The sequence below is a fragment of the Rana temporaria genome, chromosome 3 (genome assembly GCF_905171775.1).
Source record: "Rana temporaria chromosome 3, aRanTem1.1, whole genome shotgun sequence".
In the NCBI taxonomy this organism is placed as follows: Eukaryota; Metazoa; Chordata; class Amphibia; order Anura; family Ranidae; genus Rana; species Rana temporaria.
Genome location: NC_053491.1, coordinates 488,531,725 through 488,550,267, shown reverse-complemented (window position 1 = coordinate 488,550,267; position 18,543 = coordinate 488,531,725). Strand labels below are relative to the sequence as shown.

Here is an 18,543-nt window from a genome sequence, read left to right as displayed (position 1 = left end):
CCATGGGTTGCCAAGGGCTCAAAGTGTTATATTTGAGTTCTTGGGCTTGAATGCCGCTTTAAATGCAAGTTGCATCCAGCGAGGCTCTCACCCACAAGGCATCCTGTAGGTAGGGTATAGACTTGAGGTTCCCATCCTGGGTGGTAATGTTCCCACAACCGGGTGTAGTTAACTAGAAATGGCAGAGAGTTAATCGTTTAGTGGCTTCTCGATCTTTAGCTAAATAGCCACCTTAATGTAGAGCAAGACATCAGAAAGAAAGGGGGTTAATGACCCCGCATACACACATACACAAATCTGCCCCACTCTATCCAAAACTGAAAAATATTACCTTTATTTAAACGTAACATTTTTAAAAGGTGTGCTCCTCATGACTTTTTTCTGTTTTCCTAGTAATGTCCAAATGATAATATTCAAGTACCTGGAACGATTGCATAGTACAAAATTACCTCGTAGTTATCATTGTTTTATTACACATTCATATCTTTAGGGAAAAATTCACATTTTCTTGAGTTATTTATGTACAGGCATTCTCAAGCCAACTGGCAAAGTACTCTGAAGCTACTACCAACGAGACTACCAACCAAAAACCAGCTGGGACAGAATCAAGTAATTTTATTTACCATGAAATGATATGAAAATTATTTTGTTTATTTGGCCATGCAAGCACAAATTTATGTTTTTACACTGTGGTGTTTTGGCTTAAAATATATCTAAACCCCAAAACAAAAATGTAACATACTGCCTACCTCTCCTTGGGATCTAGTGTTGAGTCACTGTACTGTCCCTCCATCACCAGTTTGCCTGAGGGCTCAAGTGTCTCTAGTGTACCTAAGGGTTTGAGTGTCTCTAGTGTACCTAAGGGTCTTCAGTGTCTCCAGTGTGCTTGAGGGCTCAAGCATCTCTAGTGTACCTTAGTGTCTCCAGGGTCTCCAGTGTGCTTGAGGGCTCAAGTGTCTCTAGTGTACCTTAGCGTCTCCAGTGTGCCTGAGGGTTTGAGTGTTTCTAGTGTACCTAAGTCTCTTCAGTGTCTCCAGTGTGCTTGAGGGCTCAAGCATCTCTAGTGTACCTTAGTGTCTCCAGGGTCTCCAGTGTGCTTGAGGGCTCAAGTGTCTCTAGTGTACCTTAGTGTCTCCAGTGTGCCTGAGGGTTTGAGTGTCTCTAGTGTACCTAAGTGTCTTCAGTGTCTCCAGTGTGCTTGAGGGCTCAAGCATCTCTAGTGTACCTTAGTGTCTCCAGGGTCTCCAGTGTGCTTGAGGGCTCAAGTGTCTCTAGTGTACCTTAGTGTCTCCAGTGTGCCTGAGGGTTTGAGTGTCTCTAGTGTACCTAAGTGTCTTCAGTGTCTCCAGTGTGCTTGAGGACTCAAGCATCTCTAGTGTACCTTAGTGTCTCCAGGGTCTCCAGTGTACCTGAGGCCTCGTACAGACGAGATTCCTCCTCCGGATTTTGATGTGATGGCTTGTACACACCATCGGATCAAAATCCGCGCGGAATACATCCGCGGTGACGTGTCGCGCCGTCGCCGCGACGATGACGCGGCGACGAGCGCGTCGCTGGAAGGTAAGTACTTCCACGCATGCGTCGAATCATTACGACGCATGCGAGGGAGGGGAGCGGACGGATTGATCCGGTGAGTCTGTACAGACGACCGGATCAATCCGCTGGACACGATTCAACCGGATAGATTTCTTAGCATGCTAAGAAATTTATATCCGCTTGAAATCGATCGGCCGGAGGAATCTCCGCGGATAAATATCCGCTAGGCCGTACAGACGACCGGATTTGTCCGCTGGAACTGATCCGCGGATCAATCCCAGCGGATAGATCCGGTCGTGTGTACGAGGCCTTAGTGTCTCCAGTGTGCCTGAGGGTTTGAGTGTCTCTAGTGTACCTAAGTGTCTTCAGTGTCTCCAGTGTGCTTGAAGGCTCAAGCGTCTCCAGTGTACCTTAGTGTCTCCAGTGTGCCTGTGGGTTTGATAGTCTCTAGTGTACCTTAGTGTCTTTGGTGTGCCTTAGTGCTGAGTACCTATTAGCAAAAGTATGCAGGCATATGACACTCCCCTGCCCCTTCCCCTTAAAGGAGAATTGTACAACAAAATGATTGGTTAAACCCACAAGTGCTTTTTTACCATCACTATTTCTTTATATTGGCCGTTGGAATTTACAAAATGCAGCAATTTCGAATTGAGTCACTGTACTGTCCCTCCACCTGCCAGTTTGCCTGAGGGCTCAAGTGTCTCTGGTGTACCTTAGTGTTTCCAGTGTGCCTGAGGATTTAAGTGTCTCTAGTGTACCTAAGTGCCTTCAGTGTCTCCAGTGTGCTTGAGGGCTCAAGGGTCTCTAGTGTACCTTAGTGTCTCCAGTGTGCCTGCGGGTTTGAGAGTCTCTAGTGCAGTGTTTCTCAACTCCAGTCCTTAAGGCGCCCCAACAGGTCATGTTTTCAGGCTTTCCATTATTTTGCACAGGTGATTTAATCAGTTTCACTGCCTTAGTAATTACCACAGCCATTTATTCTGAGGGAAATCCTAAAAACATGACCTGTTGGGGCGCCTTGAGGACTGGCGTTGAGAAACACTGCTCTAGTGTACCTAAGTGTCTTCAGTGTCTCCAATGTGCTTGAGGGCTCAAGCATCTCTAGTGTACCTTAGTGTCTCCAGTGTGCCTGAGGATTTGAGTGTCTCTAGTGTACCTAAGTGTCTTCAGTGTCTCCAGTGTGCTTGAGGGCTCAAGGGTCTCCAGTGTACCTTAGTGTCTCCAGTGTGCCTGAGGGTTTGATAGTCTTTAGTGTTCCTTAGTGTCTTTGGTGTGCCTTAGCGATGAGTACCTATTAGCAAAAGTATGCAGGCATATGACACCCCCCTGCCCCGCCCCCTTAAAGGAGAATTGTACAACAAAATGATTGGTTAAACCCACAAGTGCTTTTTTACCATCACTATTTCTTTATATTGGCCTTTGGAATTGACAAAATGCATTAATTTTGAATTGGATGAAAGGTTTAGCACTGAGGGACAAATGAGGAGGAAAGAGGGACTTTGTTCCGAATGAAGGACAGTTCCTCGAAACCAGGGACAGTTGGGAGCTATGCAAATGTCTCTAGTGTATCTAAGTGTCTCCAGTGAGCCTGAGGGCTCAAATCACTCTAACATGCTCCAGTGTCTTCAGCGTGCCTGAGGACTCAAGTGTCTCTAATGTGACATAGTGTCTTCAGTGTGCTTAAGAACTCAAGTGTTTCTAATGCACCTTCAGTGTGCCTGAGGGCTCAAATGTATCCAGTGCAAAATTCGTATGGTAGAAGACAATTAAAGCGGGAGTTCACCCATTTATAATTTTTTTTTTTCTCCCCTCAGCTTCCTGCTCGTTCGGTCTAGGGGAATCGGCTATTTGTATTAAAATATGAGCAGTACTTACCCGTTTTCGAGCTGCATCTTCTTCCGTCGCTTCCGGGTATGGGTCTTCGGGAGCGGGCGTTCCTTCTTGATTGACAGCCTTCCGAGAGGCTTCCGACGGTCGCATCCATCGCGTCACTCGTAGCCGAAAGAAGCCGAACGTCGGTGCGGCTCTATACTGCGCCTGCGCACCGACGTTCGGCTTCTTTCGGAAAATCGTGACGCGATGGATGCGACCATCGGAAGCCTCTCGGAAGACTGTCAATCAAGAAGGAACGCCCATTCCCGAAGCCCATACCCGGAAGCGACGGAGAGGATGCATCTCGTAAACGGGTAAGTACTGCACATATTTTAAAATAAATAGCCGATTCCCCTAGTAAAAACGAGCAGGAATCTAAGGGGAAAAAGTGCCCTCTAAGGGTGAACCCCCGCTTTAAGAATAAAGTGCTAAGTGCTAGCTTCCAATCAATATAAATAGTGACAATAAATGAAAGTCCTTTTGAATGCAGTTCATGAAATCTCCTCGATCAATTAAATTGTTCTTCAATGTGGTATGTTGCTAAAAAAACATCACCAACTTATTGCTCATTCACCCGATAGTGCTTAGTTAGATGTACACTGACCCCCTTTAACTAAAAAAAAGGTAAAAAAATGCCTGGGTTTATATGTCTCCTTTGGGTTCTTCTTGCACCTCAGAGATTTAAAAAAAACTCTCCTCCTTTCAACCATGGCACCGCATAATTTAAGGCTTTTTTTGACCCTCTTTTAGTTAAAAGGATCATGACCATCTGGTGAGTTTACTTCTAAGGCCCCGTACAGACGACCGAACATGTCTGCTGAAACAGGTCCGCGGACCAGTTTCAGCAGACATCTTCGGTCGTCTGTACAGCCGAGCGGACAGGATTCCAGCATACATTTGCCCGCTGGGCCTTTTTCCAGCGGACAAATATTTCCAAACTTGTTTAGAAACAGCCCGCTGGAATCTTGTCCGCTCGGACATGTTTGGTCGTCTGTACAGACCTACCGTACATGTCCGTGCGGCCGCCATCCCTCGCATGCGTCGAATGGCGGACCGTTTTCATCGTACATGTTTGCCCGTGTGTACAAGGCCTAACTGAGCAGCACTATCGGTTAAACGAGCAATACGTTGGTGATGGTTTTTAACAACGTACCACATTAAAGAACAATTTTGTTGATCTAGGATATTTCATGAACTGCATTATAAAAGATTTTTATTTTTTGCCACCGTGACGGAACGTTCCACACTCCGCTTGAGTTCTTCCGTCAGTATATCGCTTCCTAAGTCCTGGAACACGAGACCAATGAATCTGACTATAGTAACCCCCAAGAACCAGACAACACCAGTCTTGGAGTACATCAGATTTAGCCTTTGTATTTGAGATCTCACACAAATACATACACAAGGATGACAATACAAACTGTAACCAGAAACCTAATTAACATGAGATAATTATCTAATCCTAGAGACATCCTAAGTGACTCAGAGGCATGACCTTTAGGAAAGACTTGCCGTCTTGTAGCTCAGAAGACACAATCAACATTATCATAAATAGAAACACAGAAAACCTTCTCACAATAGCAGAAGCCAATTACAATTGACAATACAAACAGTGATCTCCCCCCTCCTCAGCCTAGTAGGCAGCAAACTATAGTAGGAGTAGACTGTCCGGCTCCTACCCAGTTCTAGAGGCCTGTAAATAGCTCTTTATATATATTCTGGGAGATATTGTGAATAAATATTACTGTTATATTTAAGTAACCACCTTCTCATTGTCCATTAAACAGCTGTCCATCATTTTTTCTTATTCACCCTGTGCCTCCAATGGACACAGGGTGGCTTAGACATAGGAGATGCATGTGGAGCTGAAACAAGGGTTTCCAAACCTTTTCAAGGGATTCTGGGTTCCATGGGCCCTCCCGTCAAAGGGGCAGATCCACAAAAGAATTACGCCGGCGCATCTATTGATACGCCGGCGTAATTAAAATTTCCTGCGTCGTATCTTTGTTTTGTATCCACAAAACAAGATACAACGGCATCTCGGCTAGATCCGACAGGTGTACGTCTTAGGCCCCATACACACGACCGAGTTTCTCGGCAGAATTCAGCCAGAAACTCGGTCGGAGCTGGATTCTGCCGAGAAACTCGGTCGTATGTACACTTTTCAGCGAGGAAGCCGTCGGGCCGAAAAGAGAACATGTTCTCTATTTCCTCGTTGTTCAATGAGGAAAGTCGGCCCGCCGAGATCCTCGGCGGCTTCCACACTGAACTCGACGAGGAACTCGATGTGTTTGGCACGTTGAGTTCCTCGGACGTGTGTACGGGGCCTGAGTACGCCTTCGGATCTAAGGTGCAATTTTTCGGCGGCCGCTAGGTGGCGTTCCCGTTGAAATCCGCGTTGAGTATGCAAATTAGCTAGTTACGGCGATCCAGTTAAAGCTGCTGTTCTGAGGCGTACTCAATGTTAAGTATGGCAGTCGTTCCCGCATACAATTTTGAAATTTTTACGTCGTTTGCGTAAGTCGTTCGCGAATAGAAATTTGCGAAGAATGACGTCACCGTCGGAAGCATTGGCTTTTTCCGGGTTAATTTCGAGCATGCGCACTGGGATACCCCCACGGACGGCGCATGCGCAGTTAAAAAAAAAACCTAGTTTACGTCGGGTCACGACGTATTAACATAAAACACGCCCCCATTACATTCATTTGAATTAGGCGCCCTTACGCCGCAACAGATACACTACGCCGCCGTAACTTACACGCGAATTCGTTGTGGATTCAAACACAAAAAGATAAGTTACGGCGGCGTAGTGTATCTTAGATACGCTATGCCCGGCGCATTAATGTGCCGTTGTTTGTGGATCTGGCCCATAGTCACTATTTATATTGATTGGAATTTAGCACTTTGCACTTTATTCTTAATTGTTTTGTAGCATATGAATTTAGCACTTTATCTTGTTCCACAGCTTATGAATTTTGCACTTTATTATGTTTTACATCATATGAACTTTGCACGTTAGTTTTATCTGCTTTACAGCATATTATTAGAATTTGTAAAATAGTGCCCCTTCACATACAGTAGATATGATTTGCCTCCTGGTGCTCTCTGTGTTATCTAGTAACTCCAAGTGCACCCCTGTGTGCTCCCTGAGACTCCAAGTGTACTCCAGAGCATCCTGTGTCATCTCCAGTGAACCTTGAGCGCCTCCATGCCTCCAAGTGCACCCCTGAGAATTCAGCGACTCTAAGTGCACCCCTGTTTGCCCCCCCCGTGAATCAAAATGTAATTTAGTAACTCCAATGCATCCTAGAGCTCCCATGTCCCCAAGTGTAGCTCAGTGCACCCTGTGCCATCCAGTGACTCCAAGTGCACCCCTTTGTGTCTCTTTGGCCCGGATTCACATACAGCGGCGCATATTTATGCCGCCGTAGCGTATCTCCTTTACACTACGCTGACGCAGCGCAGAGAGGCAAGCACTGGATTCACAAAGCCAGTGCTGCCAAAACTGCGCAGGGTTTCCTAGGCATAAGCCGGCGTATGTGGAAGTGGGCATGAGCCATGCAAATGAGGCAAGACCCCATGCAAATGATGGGCCGAGCGCCAGACAGATACGAATAACGGACTGCGCATGCGCCGTCCCGTGGACACATCCCAGTGCGCATTCTCAGAATCACGTCGGAATTACTCCCTAAGATACGCCGGATCACTGCCTACGGCATGAACGTAACCTACGCCCAGTCATATTCACGTCCTACGTAAACTACGTAAAATACGTTGGCTTGTGTTCCCTTTGCATGGATGCTGCTGAGTTACACTTCCTTTATGGGGCATAACTTTGCGCCGGACGTATGACTTTACGCGCACTGCGTCGGACGGACGTACGTTCCTGAATCGGTGTATCTCCCTCATTTGCATATGTGAATAGAAAATCAATTAGAGAGCCAAATACGACCAGCGTAAATATGCACCCACTCTACGCCGGCGTAGGCAAGTTACGTCGGTCGGATGAAGCCTATTTTCAGGCGTATCTTAGTTTCTGAGTCAGGCGCACAGATACGACGGCGCATATTTGCACTTACGCGGCGTATCTCGAGATACGTCGGTGCAAGTGCTTTGTGAATCCGGGCCTAAGTCTCCAAATGAACCCCAGTACCCCCAATGTCATTTTTTTTCTTCCCAAATTAAGGGAGGTAAATCTGAATCATGGATAAATGAGTAGAAGAAGACATAGAAGAAATATAACAAATATCACATTATTAAAGCACTTAAATATATATATATATATATATATATATATATATATATATATATATATATATATATATATATTAATATATTTGTAAAAATCACAACATTCGTTCTTGCCCTCCCCTTCTCCACCCCCCCCCCCCCCCTCTTTTTTTTTTTTTTAAACCACCACCTAGTAAAGAAAGTTATTAGGAAGTGTTCTTAAGTGTCAATAACATGTTAAATGTTATATGGAATTGAAGAAAAAAATGTAATAAAGAGAGATTAAACAAAAAAACCTGCAATATATTCTATTTTTGTTTCTGGGCTTAATCTCATTAACAGGGCTTTTTTTCTTAAACAATAGGTGCTGGAACTTAACCACGGCCCCACAAAACCCCTACACACACCCTCCAAATCACATCAAAAAGTGGGTGTGTTCTGTTAAATTTCACAAAAACAGTAGGAGGGTCTTAAAGGGACATTAAATACCAGGATTGCATTACATACAGAGCGCAGAGCTGTCACTTGTAAACACAGAAACCAGACTTCTGAGTTTACAAGTGATTGTGGTGAGCAGGCACCAAAGGGTCTGAGGCAGAGGTGGTGGAACTGAGTTCCCCCAAGTTCCCCCAGAAAAAAAGCCCTGGTCATTTATATTTTTATCTTGCAGCTTTCTTTGGAGCAGTGACAACTCCGTCACCAGATGTTCATGAAATGACAGTTGGATCTGTCACTTATCAGGTGAAGATTGGAGATATAACCACAGAGGATGCAGAAATGATTGTCAATTCTTCCAACAGCAGTTTTACCCGGCGTGAAGGTAAATCCCTGGGAACCAAGAGGTGTCAATATGTCTGCTAACTTTAGAAATGTAATATTGAAGAAAGTATATGTGGTCTGCTGCTGAGTTTACGTTGCTTCTAATATTTCTATTCCTAGGTGTTTCTCAGGCCATCCTTGAAGCTGCTGGAACAGAGGTTGAAGAGTCTGCCAGAAAACTTGGTAAATTTTAGTTTTGCCACCATTGTCTTTGTTTTTCAAATGCCATTTTTTTTTTCAGACGAGTAGATAATGCACCAATATACCACAACAGACTTGTGTGTACATGGCTATAATGTGGGGGATGGGTTGCAGGACAGATGGTAGCACACCGGGTGCCAAGTACCCATGTACCATATATCTCCTTTTTCTTCCAGGTGCCAAGCCTAACAAGGGACATGTCATCACTCCGGCTGGAAACCTCAAACATTGTAAATGGATTCTCCATGTAGCCGGCGCGAACCAGCCAGCAATCATCAAGAGACTTGTCCTGGAAGCCCTGCAGGAGTGTGAGGAGCATCAGGCCACCTCCGTGGCTTTCCCCGCTTTAGGAACCGGTAAATAAAATCTGATTTTTCTCTGACTTGCTCCTCCGAATCCAGTATGAAATTTTTAGAATTCTTTGACAACATCAAAGTTGGAAGACGTCAGTTTTTTTCTGTCATGTTTCTTCATTGTCCAGCTTTGGCATCCCAAATTTTTATAGGAAATACCATAGCCTGGACAATTCTGATATTTGCACTTATAGAAACATCAGTACTTTTGAAGATCATTTACTCTTGCACCTCCAAGTTCTAGTCTGTGTCAAATTTCTTGACGGCTAGCTTTTTCATTATTCAAAGTTGATGCATGGACACAGAAGCTGTCTTCTACTTCTGCGTTTTTTCCATCCATTCCGTAGTTGGATGTTTTTCCAGTTGCCATAATCTCCGTTTTCTGATGAAGTCCTAAATGTTCACGTGTTGGTTTTCTCTTTGAGGTCCTCGACATCTTTTTTTTTTTTTAAAGGTAAATTTTTATTTTGAAATTTTTGTACATACAAAACAGACAATACAACAAACACACATCCTAGGCGAACATCGCCCGGTACATCATTTTACAAAACTTTGGTAGCTGGTACACATTGAGCATTTTCATAAAAACGCACAGAGAAAGGTGGGAGAAAAACAACAGAATCGTTAATTTACTCACTTAGATCTATTCAGCGGGCAGAGGTATCAGTCATCAGTCAAAGTTCAAGGAGCAGGAGGTATGGTGCTTTCGGAATCAACCCAAGAGCCCCAGACCTTCAAGAATTTTTTTGGACACCCTCTGGCCTCATATGTCATCTTATACAGCGGTATAGCACGATTGATGGTGGTGAGCCAAAAGGTAATGGTAGGTAAGGATGGAGACTTCCAGTGGAAGGTTATAGACTTCTTAGCATAGAACAGTACTATCCGCAGGAAGGTTTGCATATTCTTAGATATAGTCTCGGCATCAATGTGGCCCAGTAAACACCTCAGAGGATTACATATATTGGGTATCTCAGTCAGCGAGCTAATGAAGGCCGTGACCCCCGACCATAACTTTCTAATCGGAGCACACTCCCACATCATATGAAAGAACGTGCCATCGGCCCCGCCGCATCGGGAGCCTAGCGCTGAGTGGATTCTGCTCAGTTTGAACAGTAAGCATGGTGTGAAGTAGGATCTATATAACAGTTTGGTCTGTATTACCTTGTCACGGGACGAAATGACAGAGGGGACCTGGAGGGGCAATACCTCCTGCCAGATCTCCTCCGTCAGTTCAGGGATGTCGGCTCTCCAGCTAGCAGCCGCTTTGCTCAGCCTTTGAGTCGTAGTGTGCAGGAGAGACCCATAATATGTGGAGACTAACTTGGTGTGCGAGGGGTCAGTTAGTAGTCGCTCCAGCCGAGAAAGCTGGACGACTATGTTACGAAGGCCAAACTGCGTTGCTGCAGTATGGCGTATCTGTAGGTAAAGGAAGTAAGCTGTGCGTGGCAGATTATAGTCTCCACGAAATTCCTCAAAAGTACGAAACACATTGCCTGAGAACAGATGTAAAATAGTTTTTACCCCCCTTTTCGACCAGTATCCCCCATCCGATCTACGGAAAAATTCCAGAAGGTTCGGATTCCCCCACAGTGGAGTGTTCGGTGAGTATGTATTACTGCTGGAGGGGACTTGCAATTTAGTGAGTTTAATAATCCGTAGAGTCATAGCTATAATACTCGTTCCCTCCCGCCCCCCAAGGGACATACGATGAATCAAATTTTGCAGGGATTCATAGGAGGTGAGGATGGCTGCCTCCAATGCAGTGGCTGCATTGTTGGCTTCGGGGTAAAACCACCAGTGTACGTGGGCCAATTGAGAGGCAATATAATACGTTTGAAGGCAGGGGAGGGCCAACCCACCCTCCAGTACTGGTAACTGAAGGGTGTCCTTGGCAATCCTGACCGCCCCCCCTCCCCACAAAAAGGAAGTGAGGATGGAATATATCTCTTTGAATTTTTTTTTTAGTGACATACACTGGCGAATTACCCAAAACATACAGAAATCGTGGCAAGAAAATCATCTTAAAAATATTAATTCTACCCAGCAATGTTAATGGAAGATTAGCCCAGGTTTTGAAAGTAGTTTTCATGCGCCCTATGAGGGGGTCTAAATTAGTCTTGACATAGGAGGCCATGGGATGTTGTATTATGACTCCTAAGTACCAGAAGGAGCTGACTATCTGACTATCTGTAGTGGACAAGATGGTGGTAGCCGGACCGACGTCGCCTGGTCCATCATAAACAGAATGGACTTGTCCCAATTAACCTGGAATCCCGAAAAGTGGCCAAACCTCCCAATGAGATCCAGCAGGGCCAGGAGGGATGACTGGGGGTCCGACAAGTATATTAACATGTCATCAGCATAGAGAGATACCTTCTCCTCTAGACCCCCGATCGTCAGCCCCGCGACTGCCCCACAGGACCTCACCAACGCCGCCAGAGGCTCTGTTGCCAGCACAAAGAGCAGCGGCGACAGAGGGCACCCCTGTCTGGTGCCTCTCTTTATTGGAAAGGGATCAGATATGGCTGCGTTCACTCTTAGTCTAGCAGTGGGCTTCGAGTACAGTAGTTGCACCCACCTGATAAAGGTATTGCCGAATCCAAACTTCGCCAGGACCTCCAGCAGGTAAGGCCATTCGACCGAGTCAAATGCCTTATGTGCATCTAAGGACAGAACGGCCCTAGAGCCCATCTCTTCATGGGTTGCCTGCAGATTAGTGAATAATCTACATAGGTTGATGGTGGTCGATCGCCCCGGGATGAACCCGGTTTGGTCTGCACCAATAATGGTAGTAATGACCGTGTTCAGTCGCTGGGCAAGTACCTTTGCTAGAATTTTTACATCCGAATTAATGAGTGAGATCGGCCTGTAAGATTCACAGAGGAGGTGATCCTTGTGTGGCTTAGGAATAAGGACAATCAGTGCCTCTGACATAGAAGGCGGCAGCTGCCCCGTCCTGATAGCAAAATCATACACCCTGCCCAGATGAGGCACAAGCAGATCCCTGTACTGCATATACCACTCGAAGGGGAAACCATCCAATCCTGGTGTTTTGTTTCTGGCAAAGGATTGGATAGCCTCCCCAATTTCCTCAGCCGTCAGAGGAGCGTCAAGGAGTGTCGCCTGTTGGGCCTGAAGCCTAGGCAGTGAGATTTCAGAAAGATAGTCATCCAATTCCACAATTGTGTAATGTGCACTAGTAGCATAAAGGGAAGAATAAAATGTGACAAAGGCCTCCATGATCTCCTTATTCTGTTCTACTACAATTCCCCCGGAATCCTTAATCCTAGGTATACTACAAGGCTGGTAGTCCGGTCTGGAGAGATACGCCAGGAGGCGACTATTTTTATCCCCAAACTCAAAGATCCGCTGATTCTGATACAGCAGCTTCTTCTGAGTACGCTCCAAAAGCACCAGATCCAGTTCCCTGGCCCCATGCTTCCAAGCGGCGTGTGTCTCAGGAGAGGGTGTCGCAGAATAAGCGGCCTCTGCCTCTCTGAGAGACCTCTCTGCATCTGTCAATCTCGATAGCGAGGCCTTGCGTGTCTGACCAATGGCCACAGCAAAAGAGCCACGTGTGGTGGCCTTAAAGGCGTCCCACACCATCGGAACTGAGGCGCTCTGCCTGTTAGTCACCCAGTAAGAACCCATCTCTGTCATACACTGGTTCACCACAACCTCATCCGCCAACCATAACGGGCTCAGCCGCCACACTCGATAGGAGGAGGGAGAGGTGCCCAAGGCGAGGTCCACCAACAGAGGGGAATGATCAGACACCGCCCTAGGGAGGTACTTGACCTCAGTCACCGAATTCAACAGATCTGACGAGACCAAACATAAATCAATACGGGATAGAGTACCGTGAGACTCAGAATGACAAGAATACTCCCTCCCATCTGCATGCTTCCACCGCCAGACCTCTACCAAGTCAAATTGAGTTAAAAAGGATCCCAAGGGGGTGGGAGGTAGTGTAGAGCAACGCAACCTATCTATGGAATTATCCAATACTGTATTGTAGTCACCCGCTATCAATAAGGGACACTGCGCTATCGCCAATATGGAGTTCATTACCCGCTCAAAGAATACTTTAGTGAATGGGGGCGGAGCATATAAGCTAGTTACCGTATATGGTTTACCCATGAATTCTATCACAACAATCACAAAGCAACCATTAGGATCAAGCTTAACATGCTTAATGCTAACTGGTGCAGATTTGGCAATAAGGATGGAAGTGCCCCTGGCATAAGTAGAGTATGTGGAGTGGAGAGCATAAGCGATTTTCGCCCGCTTAAGGGCCATTACTCTAGAGCCCTGGAGGTGGGTTTCCTGGAGTAGGATCATATGCGGATTATGACGTGCCAAATATTCAAACATCAACGATCTTTTCACTTTTGAATTAAGCCCCCGTACATTCCACGACACAAAACGTAATTTAGACATGAAAAAGCATGTAGTGTATGGCTGGAGGAACCCATTCCTCGCCAAACGCCGGGAGTGGCCAGAAACTGGCGCCCGACGCACCACGAGGGATGCGTACACTAAGGCCCGGTACACACGAGCAAACATGTACGGTGAAACCGGTCCGTCGGACCGTTTTCACCGTACATGCCTGCCAGAGGGCTTCTGTACGATGGTTGTACTAACCATCGTACAGAAGTCCGCGCGTAAACACTACGCGGGGCGTGTCCGCGTCGTCGCCGCGACGATGACGCGGCGATGACGCGGAGACGTGGGCGGGCCTGCCATTTAAAGGCTTCCACGCATGCGTCGAAGTCATTCGACGCATGCGAGGGACGGCGGGCGCTCGGACATGTACGGTAGGTCTGTACTCACGACCGTACATGTCCGAGCGGGCAGGATTCCAGCGGACGGTTTTAAAACACGTCCAGGAATATTTGCCCGCTGGGAAAAGGCCCGGCGGGCAAATGTTTGCTGGAATTCGGCCCGCTCGCGCCCACACACGACCGAACATGTATGCTGAAACTGGCCCGCGGACCAGTTTCAGCATACATGTTTGGTCGTGTGTACGGGGCCTAAGGAGTAAGTCAGAAACATATAACAATGCTCCAGCAATACATAATATCAGGTGCATAGTAGCAAGGCCAGCTAGTCCGGCCCATAGATAGACATGCAACAACAAGTACCAGCATTTCAGAAAAAGTGCAAAGAACACAAAAACAGTCCCGAACAAAAGTCCCTGAACAGCCCAACCCTCCCTAACCCTCCCGGCTCCCAAACCCAAACATATAAGACATTTGTTCCCAAAACCAAAATTGCAAGGCGGGGTGGCCATGACTCAGACCCCCCAACAACAATCCCTGAGAAGTGGTAGAGGTCCTTAGACGCTGGCTGCCGTCCGCAACCGCACAGAACAAACATATCAGGTGATCCCGAATCAGGATGGAGGATTCAAAAAACAGCAGGTAAGGTGTTCAAAAAATGGGGGTAGAAAAGGCAAAGAAAATAATAGTAAATGCATCAGCAGTAACAGGATGACCACAGCCCTCCAGGCTGGACACATAGTGTGCAAACAATGGCACAGGGGAGTACCCCACCGCCCCAAAATATTTGAGAGAAGGGTTGTCAAGGAAAGTACACTCAGCATGTTCACTTTCAGTGTGGGGGCGACCTTCGGTCCTGGTTCCTGCGTTCCGGACGTCCCAGGGTGTCCACCCAGTGGGATGCCTCCTTAGGATCAGTAAAGAAGTAGGCCTTGCCCTGGTAGATGATTCTTAGATGAGCAGGATACAGCATGCCGTAGGGAAGCTGAAGCTCACGGAGCCTGCGTTTAATGGCAATGAAGGTGGCCCATGCTTTTGTGTGGCTACTGAGAAATCAGGAAAAATGGTTATTCCGCTTCCATTAAAGCACACTCTTCCCTTCTCCCTGGAAGCTCTGAGAACAGCCTCCCTGTCCCTGAAATGAAGCAGCTTGATAATCATGGCCCGTGGTGGGGTCCCAGGAGGAAGGGGGCGCATGGGGACTCTGTGTGCCCTTTCAATGGCGAATAGTGGCGAGAAGGTGGGAGCGCCAAACGTGGAGATCAGCCATCTTTCCATAAACATTTCTGGGGTCCTACCCTCAGACCCCTCTGGGAACCCCAGGAAGCGTAGGTTACTCCTCCGTAAACGGTCTTCCATTTCAGTGAGTCTATCTGTAGTGTATTCCTGGGCCTGGTGCAGCTCCCTGACAGAGCCCTGCAATGGATGGATCTCATCCTCTAGTGTACTTATGCGTTGTTCAGCATTAGACACTCTATGGCTGAGGTTGTGGACATCCTGCTTCAAAAAGGATAAGTCAGTTTTAATAGAATCCATTTGAGTGGTCAGGGATGCATGGCTATGCTGGATGGCAGCCATGATCTGAGACAGGGATGGCTCTGTGGGGCCTACATCAGCAGCATCCATGTCAGTGTTCTCATGGTCAGAGTCCCTGGCTGGTGATATGAGGAAGGGGTATTCTGGGCTCAGAATAGGAGGGGAACAGTGTGACTCACCCTTCCCTGCTGGTTTTTGCCTCAGTGTAGCCATGGAGGAGGATGGCTGGCTGCATAAGCCTGCAGCATGGTGGTGACCAGCACCATCTTTCCCAGTTTCACATGGTGGGGGCTTCGGGACGAATCCTGAGGCTTCCTCCATCGGTGGGCCGTATTTGACCATCTCCCGACAAGCACAAGGCTTCCTGGAAGCTGTAGGGATCGGTGGAATCCTCGGATGGCAATCGGTTCAGCAGGATTGAGGTAGGATTGTGTGCAGCATGGACAGAGCTCAGGCAAAGCACTTCCTCACATCATGGTCGTTGGCCACTCCCCCCGTCCTCGACATCTTTAGCTATAAGCATTGTGTCATCGGAAAATCAAAGATTGTTGAATTTTCTCTTCCACCAATCTTGAGACCTCTAATCATCTTCCTCTAGCATTGCTTCTCTACTTATATTTTCAGCATGCAGGTTGTATGGTAAGAGTATGTAGCCAATCTTGAACCAAACCAATGCTTCCATTTTTTGTCATGACATCCTATTTTTCGGAGGAAAATCCATGATCCACACAGCCGAATTCTTGTCGTCAATGAAGCACACACTCATTTCCCTATTTTAGACTTTATTATTGCAAAACAAGGCATGGTAAGTCAGTAATGGGGAAAAGATCAGTTGCAGGAAGACCATGGGCTCTTTGCCTTATGCTCTAAGTCTTTTGCACGATGCTTTAATGACAGAAGACCTATGTCTATTCTGTTCCCCATGGGACAAAATACTTCCTAAGCCTAGCTATGAGTTTGGATAGCCATCCTCCTTTTCTCTTCGGGGCCATCCTACAATATAGCTAGGGAGGAGACAGACATTTTAGATACTTTTCCTCTTGCAGCCGCTTGTTTTGGGGAAGTTCTTGGAGTTCTTGAAGTCTCTGAAGTGGCCATCTCCTCCTTAGCTATAGTGTAGGATGGCCCTGAAGGGAGAAGGGGAATGCCCAGCCAACTTCATAGCTAGGCTTAGGAAGCACTCAGCACTGTGGGACAAAGTATTAAATGCACTTTGTTCCACGAGGAACCGAACAGGCATAGTTCTTCTATCATTAAAGCCTAGTGCAAAGGATTTAAAGAGAGAGGGGCATATTAGCCTTCAGTTTCTCTGCTTTCCTATGGAATGGGCATGGAGCCTTGTAAAGCGTCCAATTGCAGTGTACTGACCTGTAATATAATGATATTTTCGACTTGTATTGCTTTGTAGCAAAGCCAGACTGTTCTATTTACTAAATGTACTTGAATGTTTATTTGATTCAGGTGCAGCCAGAATAAAGGCCTCAGCAGCAGCTGATTCAGTCTTTGATGCCGTGGTGGATTTCACCAAGTCAAAGCCGGTCAGCTCTCTTAAGACCGTGAAAGTGGTTCTACTCCAGGGAACTGTGATGAAAGATTTCTGTGAGAGTATGAAGATGCGACATGAGACCACTCCGCCCCAACCCCAACCCATCTACCCAGGGCAGACCGGTAAGTTGAGTTAAGTCAATACATCCACAATGCACTACAAGAAAGGAATAGCCTCTAAACTGAACACATGACAGAAATTTTCCCTGAAGTATCAGAAGAACTTGTCAGATATGAGGAAAAAAATATAATTTTTAGCATTTACAAACACAAACTATAATAAAGCAAGGGCACCAAATATAAATTGGTGCTTATTATATATCTGACATGTGAAGGCCACACTCTTCATCTTCTCCATGTACACAGCCGATAAAAAAAGCTCAATAATTGCACAGCTCTACAATGTGTTTGGATGAAGGTCTCTGTGGCAAAAATTACAACCTTTTTTGTTGTATATGGCCAAAGATATGTGAATTACTTCTAAATGTCTGAGTTCAGCAGTTTCCAGTGAATGGTACATACATTGTAGACAATTGTGTTCTTCCAACTCAGTGGTAGTAGCTTTTTGAGGACCCTTTTCTGTTCCATCATGACTGTGCCCCTGAGTACAAAGCCAGCTCCACAAAGACATGGTTTGACCAGTTTGGTGTGGAGGAACTATAGTGTCCTGCATAGAGCTCTGACCTCATCCCTATGGAGCACCATTGGGATGAATTGGAACTCCAATTCTGAGCCACGTCTTCTGAGTGAGTGAATTACTTATATAGCGCTACAAATGCGAACTGAATCGCCTCAAAGCGCTTGGCATCCGTTTTCCTTCAGTTTGACCCTCAGAATAGATGGGTCTTTCGTTTTTTTCTGAAGGCCAGGTGATCAATTTCCATTCGGATATTAGTTGGTAAAGCGTTCCATAGTCGAGGTCCTTGAACTGAAAAACGACGTTCTCCTTTGGTTTTATATCGGGCTTTGGGAATTTGTAATAATTTTTGGTTAGTTGATCTAAGAACTCGATTTGGGTTTTGTTGTTTTATTTTCTCACTTAAATATAAGGGCGCGCTTCCGTGTACACATTTTTGCATTAGGCATAAGGCCTTGAAAGCGACTCGGTCCTTTATGGAGGGATCTCAGGGATGGGGTGATTGGTTCCCAGGGTTTTTTCCCTGTTACCAGTCGAGCTGCCATGTTTTGGATGATTTGGAGCCGGGCGAGTTGGTACTTTGGGAGTCTGAGGTAAATGGCATTTGCATAATCCAATCTGAAGTTAATGATTGACCATACCACTACCGCTGTGTCTTCTTTAGGGATGAGGGGAACCACTCTTCGTAGGAGCCGTAGAAGATGGTCCGATCCACTAATTACTGATCCTATTTGTGCATCCATTGTCATGTCCGAGTCAAAGATGACTCCTAGACTTTTGACCTTGGTGCTAGGGGTGATGGTTTGTCCCAGAATTGGTGGGGGTGTCCAGGTAGTCCTGGCCAGTTTCCTCCTGTTTGCATGGAGTTGTATAATTTCTGTTTTTGCTCCATTGAGTTTGAGGTGACTCTCTGTCATCCAGATATCTATCTGAGTGAGGCATTGTTCTAATGCAGGGTATTGGTTCTTTTTGTCGCTGATACGAAAATAAAGTTGCGTGTCATCCGGGTAGGAGTGATAGAGAAGGTCGTGAT

At 46.3% G+C, this 18,543-nt stretch overlaps 1 protein-coding gene across 1 annotated transcript in view; it reads left to right on the top strand.

The window, feature by feature from the left end:
• LOC120930809 (protein mono-ADP-ribosyltransferase PARP14-like) overlaps positions 1-18,543 on the top strand; it is a 68,196-nt gene that overhangs the window by 10,080 nt on the left and 39,573 nt on the right. Inside the window, exons 3-7 of the mRNA XM_040341986.1 lie at positions 528-609; positions 8,306-8,455; positions 8,575-8,637; positions 8,832-9,011; positions 16,790-16,996. Of these exons, the coding sequence (XP_040197920.1) occupies positions 528-609; positions 8,306-8,455; positions 8,575-8,637; positions 8,832-9,011; positions 16,790-16,996 (682 nt within the window). The remainder of the gene's footprint in view (positions 1-527; positions 610-8,305; positions 8,456-8,574; positions 8,638-8,831; positions 9,012-16,789; positions 16,997-18,543) is intronic.